Source organism: Chenopodium album, chromosome 14 (genome assembly GCF_948465745.1).
Source record: "Chenopodium album chromosome 14, dcCheAlbu1.1, whole genome shotgun sequence".
NCBI classification, from domain to species: Eukaryota; Viridiplantae; Streptophyta; class Magnoliopsida; order Caryophyllales; family Amaranthaceae; genus Chenopodium; species Chenopodium album.
The window spans coordinates 52,551,099-52,560,067 of record NC_137847.1 but is presented as its reverse complement, the minus strand read 5'-3'; the positions used below and the strand labels follow the sequence as shown (position 1 = coordinate 52,560,067).

The 8,969-nt window shown below is 32.3% G+C and overlaps 1 protein-coding gene across 1 annotated transcript; it reads right to left on the bottom strand.

Annotated features, from left to right (window-relative positions):
* Positions 1-1,151: 1,151 nt before the first annotated feature.
* On the bottom strand, positions 1,152-8,152 carry LOC145577530 (homeobox-leucine zipper protein PROTODERMAL FACTOR 2-like). The gene is made up of 13 exons (XM_081635015.1): positions 7,995-8,152; positions 7,113-7,157; positions 6,516-6,867; positions 6,267-6,384; positions 5,330-5,518; positions 4,649-5,104; positions 4,459-4,560; positions 4,149-4,349; positions 3,857-4,031; positions 3,188-3,459; positions 2,771-2,866; positions 2,254-2,655; positions 1,152-1,836 (listed from the first exon to the last, which is right to left on the bottom strand). Exons 3-12 carry the CDS (start codon positions 6,740-6,742, stop codon positions 2,287-2,289), a joined length of 2,205 nt encoding a protein of 734 aa, XP_081491141.1. The 5' UTR covers positions 6,743-6,867; positions 7,113-7,157; positions 7,995-8,152; the 3' UTR covers positions 1,152-1,836; positions 2,254-2,286.
* Positions 8,153-8,969: the final 817 nt, after the last annotated feature.

The following is an 8,969-nucleotide window of genomic DNA, read 5'->3' as shown; positions in this document are numbered from 1 at the left end:
TCTTGTACTGGGATTCTAGCTTAGGAAGACCTTATTTTTTTATTTTACAAATTGACTTCGATTTTTTTTTTCCCCTCTTATTATTTTAATCTACCCTTTTTTGGGTGAAGTTAGGGGCTTGTGTGATTATTATCCTTAACGATAATTCAGATCATAGATAATAATCCTGTTTTCGAGAGCCTTTTTTTCCCCTTTAGTAATCAAATATTAAAAGTTTCTTCATGACTTAAATGAGTTGATTATGAAATACGATATATATTATGTTTCTTGGATGAAATAATTGAAATTGCTCTATATAGTATAGTTTGTTAAGAATGAAATTTTAGATGATGCATGGTTTAATTTAGTAGTAATAGACTAGTAGTATACGATAACATGAATTTGTTGTACTACGTTAACTTAGCTTGCAACCCACATGATGTTAGTTATTTCCAATACAAATTTATTTACCACCAAATTTGATAACATCCTAGGGATAACTTACCAGACAGCTACAAGATTTACCATTTTCAGCACAACACATTTAACTCAGCTCAGATTTTATGATGTTATTTAAATCAATTTCATCTTTTTTTTTTTTTTTTTTTTTGTTGCCATATGTTGTGCCATAACTATAAGTTATTCAGAAGTTAACTCACTATATATAATATGTATGTTTATTAAGAGATTATTCTGCCTTTGAACATTAATCTAGCCTTAGTATGAGAGCTAACTCATGCCAAAGTATATCATTTAAATTGTATAAAAATGCACAATTGATTAATTTTTTTTAATGGGTACATTAGTTGATTGATCAAATGATAGAATTCAATATACTACCTGTCCATATTTATCTTTCATGTGTACTATTTCACAAGTAACAATAAATAGAAAGATAACAATATTTCTTAAGGAAAATAGTTACTACTCCGTACTTCTTATGACACTAGTTATAGGAGTGACAACAAGTAGATCGAGAAAAACTATGATGATTGACACTATATAAGTCAAATCATGGCGAGTATATAATTTATTACAATGTGACAATTAAATCCAATTCAAAGAAATACCTTTTTAATTCTATCCAACTTATCACAAAACAATACCACAAATATATTGACATAGTAATTTCTAAGAAATTTTTTGTAATCATAAACTATATATTCTTGCCAACATATCCTAAACAATTTTGGCAACAAAATCTTAGCTAGGTTTCAAAGAAATGAAACACAAATTTGCAATATTATCCTTTAGAAAAGCACTCAAAATACAAAAAGTCAGTTTTTTTTTAAAAAAAAAGTGAAAAAAGTCCTACATTAAACTTAAACAAGAAATCTAAAAACATAACATACACTTGATCAAGATTGAAGAAGGGGAGATAATCAGCCTAATTAATTTATCAAAACACTCTTATGCAACAAGGTTTTTTCTAAAAGTCTCAAGTTAACTTGGCTTTAATTTTGCCATAATCACTTGCAACAAAAACAGTCAATTTAATTTAAGGGAGGACAAGGGGATCGGAAATGCTTATGATCATCCATGGATATTTTCGAGTCCATATACCTTTGTTTTACTGACTATTTTTGGCGAAGTCAATACCCGAACCCAATTCCCTTGTAATGGTAGTTAGCCATTGATGATATAGGTTCCTTTGAATCGAGATAGTTCGATCTTTTGAATTCCTTTCTATTATGAAATTACATGCATGCTTTCACCATTCCAAGGATCAACAAAAGGTGCGTTCTTGACTTCCTCCATTCATTATCGTACTGTAAAATCACAAAAGTTGTAAACACATACACTCCCCTTCTTTAATTTGCTTAATTTTGTGTTCCAGTCCTCTACTAATTAAGCTTACTGCAAAAACATAAACCAATTTACACGAGGGTAAGTCGCAATCATTTAAAATAGTCGACAATCATACAAATCTTCATTACTCGTCGAAAATAAGTTAATGATGCAATAATGGTTTGGTATGGTATACATTATTATAACACGTACATGTAGTTAATGACGATACAGAACCATAAATTCTATTTCAATAATAAATCAATAATACGTCACATTCAATATTGACGGTCAAACCTAGCTAGCTCATTTTGACTTTAATAACTTTTCACTAGCATATTTTTATAGAAAATAATCTCAACTCTCAAGGTATTATATAACAAAACGAATTGAGTATATTTATGTAAATGTAAATGTTCAAAAACATAATCATTATGCCCCAAAAAGACTAGAATAACCGCGAAATTAATAATTAAATTGGCTTACCATCAACAAAAGCATGCCAATCAAGTTGTTTGATCAAGGGTTCTCACAAGCAACAGCAGCCTTTATCCTTTCCACAGTGCACTTAATCAAACTATTAACAGTAGCAACAGAACCCAAGGAGAGCTTGGCTGTAGGAACCGAATCAACTAGGATTTGGAATGCAACGGTTAGCAACGAACCCCCTGAGCCGACCTCCAAGGGACCGCCACCATGTGCTCCTACTGGACCGTCAGGAAGTATTGCAAAGCCTGATGGCAAGAGTGCAACATAGTCTGGATCACCACCGTTTAAGACCACATTCATTGCGACGATATCAACAGGTGCATAGATGACATAGGAGCCTGTTGGGTCTGTGCTGCTCTCTTGGAGTATTAGCATGTTGCTCTGGCTTGAATTTGCACTCTACATTTAACACCCCAAAATTAATATTAATGTCACAAAACAATTGATTTATAATTAATTGTTTCACAATATTGGGTACATATAAGTTAGCAAATTAAAGACAATAATGACTTACATTCACTCTTAATAGCGAAACACAGTTCCCTGGATCACGACCGTTGGCTATGTGAGCCATCTCTTGGACTAGTCCTCCATTAGAGAGGATATCCCACTGCATAAAGTAGACATTAAAAGAATAAATTAGCTAATTATTCAATAATATAACTTGTAACCAAAAATTAACTAGTTTTTATGTTATAGTTGATCAAAGAATCAATTATATTGAGATATTTAATTGTGAGAATAATTGTTATCTCAACTTAAACCCTAGCAATATACATATATGTTCATGTAAATTATTTTCTGTTTGATGCAAAAAATTTATGTTCTTGTTGTGCTTATTAATAATATATGAAGTATATACTACTATTTGATGTTTAATTGTAACAATGTTAAATTAATATCTAGGGTGTTGTATTGGGCATGTACATACCTCACTCCTAGAGTTCTCATCACGCAGGAAATCGAAGACTCGTTTAGGAGAAACAGGCATCCAGAAAGAAGTAGCAGCACTAAGAACAATGCCTGGGGGTCTACCAGGGTCATCCATGCTCTTTCGAGTCATCACTCGAACATCATCAGCACCACTCCCTGATAATGTTGTCCATGTGTGGGCTGTTGAGGCTCCAACCCCGGCACAGAAGCTCATCACCATCCTTTCAGCTAGCTTTAGCATACTTTTCCTCCCTTCTGGACTTGTAATAACTACCAAAAATTCAAAAAAATTAAAAAAGGTCAAAAAAAAAAGATAAATGTTTTTTGGTGTGAATTTTCAATTTCATTTAAGTCCCAATTTAGAATATGATTTAAATAAAAGTGATACATAACAAGTGAGATAAATTAAAGGATTTTAATTTGAAAATAAAAAATAGCAATATTTTCAAATGGGGAAATTCCCTGTTTCTCATATTGAGTTTGTTTCTTTCTCATGGGGGCATTTTCGTGAATAAATCAACAACTTTTTCAATATTGTGGGCTCCACAATTGAATAAAGTTTTTGATTTATTTACAAAAATGTCATGTGGGAAACAAATTTTGTTTCTCGCCATGAGAAACTAGGGCATCCCCTTTTCAAATGAATTAGAAAATTTTAGTTAATTACCACCACCCTCTCCTGCAGGCATGTTGCTAGCCATAACACTAGCAAGCCTTTCACATTGCCTATCCAATGCTGACACCCAACGTTTAGCTCCGAAAGCTAGCCCTGAATTTACGAGTGCCCTATATATGTTGTGCACAGCGCGATCATCCACTTCAACATGTTCAACCCACATCACCTTAAGAAATCACATTCAAATCAAAATGAGTACAAGTTGCTAACAAAATAATTAATCAAACTAGAAAAAAAAAATCTTAATAACAGAATATAGGGTTTTTGTTCATTCATTACATACCTTAGAGTAACCATTGGGCAACTCTTGAATTAGGCAACCGGATGGCCTTCTACGGCACCTTGGAATTGGGCTAGGGCGTAAACCATCCAACGAAACATCAACCACTGCCCAAGTACTGTCCCCATGTTGCTTACAATATCTCACAAAGTAGTTCTCGCGAGTTGGAACAAGAGGTGAAGGGACTTGAAATTCAGCTGTCATCTGTGAGTTTAATCACAAACAGTTAATAAATTATGTATTCCATGATTAAAATTACTTGTTAATATATAATAAAACTTACTCGAACAAAGGTTAATAAATAATTACTTACCACTTGCAAAGCTCCATTGTAATTTCCAGCAACTCCAGTTGATAAAACTTCTAAGGTCATAGCTCTTGAAACAATCCCAGAGAACACACATGACCATTGATTCTAATTACACACACAAAAAACACGATTAGTCCACGAAAAAGCCTAAATTAAATTAGTTTTTATATGTTTACAATAATAATAATCTTACCACATCCATGAGAATTTCAACCAAGTTCATGTGATTCATGATAACAACGGCGGTGTCTCTTGAGGCCTCCGATTTCAAGCCTAAAGGCATAGGACCAATCCCACGAGGGAAGGTCCGGAAATACTCCTCTTCATTAAGGATTTCAGTTGAGTTATCCGTGCTAGGAATCCACAAGGGGTCACCTGCTTGAGCCATCCTAATAAGTTCCTCCATTGCCGCCACTGCCAGCTCAATGATCATGGGTTTATCTGCCTCGGTAGGTGGGGCTACTGATCGTATGAGGTCTCCAGCTGAGCCGTAGATGTCCCCTACCATGCCTGATTGCGGTCCATAGCTCCCAACTCCAAGATCAAGAGAGGAGCGCGAAGGTTGTAGCCCTTGATTTTGTAGATTATGAGGGTAAGTCACTAAGGGCTTTCCTACATATTTTGCTGCTATGCCTGATATCCTATCAATCTGTAACAATTCGTCAAAAAATAAAAAATAAGTATATGTAAATGATTGAAATAAGATGTATTACTACCTCCGTTAAATATTAGTTGCAACTTTGTAAGATTGAAATAAGAATTAATCGTGTACCATTAAGTTCATAACTTATTAGTAAAACAAATATATTATAGCCAAAACAATTTGTTTTACTAGTTAAATGAATGTTTATACATGTGATCAAGGGAAAAATACCTCTTCTCTAAGTCGAGCATTCTCAATCCTGAGTTGTTGTTCATCAAATGACATCTCACCAATCGCGGCTGGCCCTCCACAGTTGGGACAAGTAGCATTGCTTAGGGCTTCCTTAAACCTTATGTTGTCAGCTCGAAGTTTTTCATTCTCATTTCGAAGTTGCTGGTTCTCTGATCGTTCATGTTGAGCCTAAAATCATGGAAATTAATTAATTTGGTTAGGAAGAAACCATATAAGAGATTATTATTAATATAAATTACGCTTCCTATCATGAAAAATTATTAATATGTTAATTAATTTGGTTAATGAACCATATAAGAGATTATTAAATAGTGTAGCACCTTGGAAGCAAAGGTTGTGGAGTGCATTACATAAATATACTTCATTAAAGCAGGCAAATGTTAATAAAAATTGACATATTACAATGAAATTAAGAAGTTCGCGATCAATTAATGGCTATATATTGTCCCTTTCGCGATAGCATTATCATTAACCAAAAGCATATAATGCATTACTAAATAAAAACTTTGCTATATGAGTATGTAATAACAATGACTAACAAATTAAACTGACAATTACTTTCACAAGTGGAGATTTACCTCAATAGTCACTACATAAGTTGTTAGCTAGCTAATCATAAAAATAATAATTAAATTGTGCATGTAAATCTCGTGAAAAGGCAGAATTAAGAATTATGAATTATGAAACAATCTATTACACATTTTCGTTTCACGTTTTTGGGTAGTATCAAGGATTCGACCCAAGTATTAGACCAAATGAGTGATCTACGAAATTCACTTAGAGATTAAGCAATTGTTAATTGCTTATTAACAACATTAATCAAGGTATTAGTTTATCATTTCGTGAATTGTGTTGTAAATTATATATATAGAAGGCTAAAATTGTGGGATGAAAGAAGTAATATGTATGATTATACCTTCATTTGAGTACGCTTATTTTGAAACCAAAACTTGACTTGTAAAGGCTCCAATGATAATCTACGGCTTAACTCCTTTCTTTGCTTATCATCCGGATGAGGGCATTCCTTAAAAAAACTTCAATTACGCACCAAAAAAAAAAAAAAAAAAAAAAATTAATTATTGTGTTACAAAAAAATAAAACAAAATAACAAACCATCTAATAAAATTAAGTAAACAATAAAAACTAAAAATTATCAAAAAATTACTTTTCCATCTCTTGAATCTGGTGTTGAGTATGACGGTGGTAACGCTTCTTCTTCGGCCGTTGATTCGGATCCTGATCATCACCCGAAAGCCCCTCCAGATTCTCGGTAGCGGATCTACTGCTTTCGAATTCGTCATCCCTCATCTTCCCTAACTCGCTATCCGGAGTTTTATGCCCAGACATGTCTAGCAACTGGTGGTGTGTCTCAAACATATTTGGTTGAAACATTTTTTTTTTTTTGTATTTTTCCCTAATAATAATAAAAGTAATTTTCCTTTACCCTTTGATTATTTTTTTCGTCTTTTAAATTTCCTCCCTTTTGTTTTTGCTGATAGTCTACCTTCTTACAACATCTACATATATATAAACAAAAACATCCAAAAAAAATTAATTAAAAATCATGAAATGTGATAATTTTCTAGTTTTAGTAAAAAATGATTTCTTATAGATGAGGGAAAGTTGATGTACAAAACTAACTCACTATGGAAAATTATATAAACCAAACTTTAGGAAATAACAATAATTTTAATAATTTTTTTTACAAAAAACATTAAAAATTAAGATAACAAAAAAAATAAAATTGAAACAAATATTTCACCTGATAATAATCCAGATCCTTCTTCACTTCATCCATTTTACCGATCTACAAAACCCAAATAAATTACAAAAAAATTAAAAAAGAAAGACTAATTAAATTATATATTTATATACTAAACCAAAAAAAAAAAAACCCTAGAAAAATTTGTCTTTTAGTGAAAAAAAAAATTAAGAAAAATTCTCTCTCATCTGTAAATTTTCTGAGAGGTGACTTAAGCTCTCCACTAGATTGACTCGTGGGGGTGGTTTCTGGTTTTGTAAGTCAATTACCCTTTGACTATTGTCTTAAGAAGAGAGAGAAAATATTTATAGACATTATTATATATCTCTAATTATAATATTTATTTTATTTTACCTTTATTTACGCGACATTCTAGACGTAAGTTAATAATTTTTTTATAAGGTAACAACAATAATAATAATACAAAAAAAAATGTATTTAGATAAATGAGGGTTGACAGTGTGAAAAGGTGGCTTTGACATATACTACTAACTCCAAATTAGCTCACCTTTTATTTTATTTATTAAAAAAATAAATAATTTAATTTTTTGACACAGATTATAACGCCAACGAAGATCACGCCTTTTCAACTCCTCTTGAAAAAATAAAAACACGGAAAATATGGTTCACATTAAGGTTTTGAACGTCAAACATGGATTATCATCATTATTAACAAAAAACTAAAATGAATTTTCTTTACAAAAATCAATCTTTTATAAATCAAAGAAGAAAAAGATTTCTAGCCATGTAGGGCATTTCTACGTTGTAAGAAAAAAAAAAATGGTTACGGATACATGCGCGCATACTTAACACTTTGACAGACATACATACCGGAGCGACGGAGATAAAACAAAGAGAAAAGGGGGGAAATGAGAAACTTACGGAGTCGAGTTGGATCTGGATTCTGACATTCGTGAGGTAGAAGTTGAATGATGTTTTAGAGAGAAAAGAGTGAGGGTTTGATTTTTAGAGAGAGAAAGAGAAGAGAGAAGAGAGAAGGGTAGGGAACAGGTGGAGAAGGGAAGTGGCAGAAAGAGGAGTAATTGCAAAGAGCGTATTGAGTTTTTGAGGAGAGAGAAATGAGGGGAGGTTGTAAAACTGCATTTATGGTGGTGGGGTGAGAGGGTAAGGTGCTCTTATTGCTCTTGCTTTGGAGAGAGATTGTTAGAAAGAGAAAGAAATATCCCTTCCCCCCCTCTCTCCCTTTTTTTAAATAAATTATAAATTCCGTTTCTAAACGTTCTTCCTGTTAATCTGACGATAATTGCATCGTTTGATATATACGTATATAGAATACTACTCTTTCTGTCTCTAAATATCATTATTCTATGTACTGACTTTTTACGTGAGATAATAATATTGACAATGAAAAATGTTGGATTAATATGGAGTACCAGAATTTTTAGAGACGGAGGGAGTGTGCATACGATGATTTTGTTGGGTGTATCAATTTTCTTGTTATTGTATAAGTTTGTTGTGGAGAGCATGCTACGTAAACAAAATTAGTACTGTCCAAATTAATTCTACGTTTTTTTTTTCTAATTTTTTTTATTTTGGGAAATCATTTTGACTTTTGACTACCCTTTGATGAAGTTTTTTTTTAAAAAAATTTGGTTTTTTCAACGATGAATTATCCCTCCTTTTTCAAAGCCTTTTTCCTCAACTTCCTCCTTTTTCTCTCTCTTTCTTTCCCTAGTTTGTGCATTATTAGTTTATTACCATGTGGCTCTATTTTGATTTTCTTTGTTTGGTTTGAAACTATGTATTGCTGAAGCTTAATCTTCGGGCCGGGTTTGATGCCCCTTTATTTCTCTTCTCTAAATTTGTTTTATTTTTAATTTTTTAAAAATCAAAACT

Excerpts from the sequence above, each read along its gene's own strand:
- LOC145577530 (XM_081635015.1), bottom strand. The coding sequence starts at position 6,742 with ATGTTTCAACCAAATATGTTTGAGACACACCACCAGTTGCTAGACATG. Across the intron at positions 5,105-5,329 it reads ATGCTCGACTTAGAGAAGAG|ATTGATAGGATATCAGGCAT; the intron begins GTATTTTTCCCT and ends GAATTGTTACAG. Across the intron at positions 3,460-3,856 it reads GCCTGCAGGAGAGGGTGGTG|TTATTACAAGTCCAGAAGGG; the intron begins GTAATTAACTAA and ends AATTTTTGGTAG.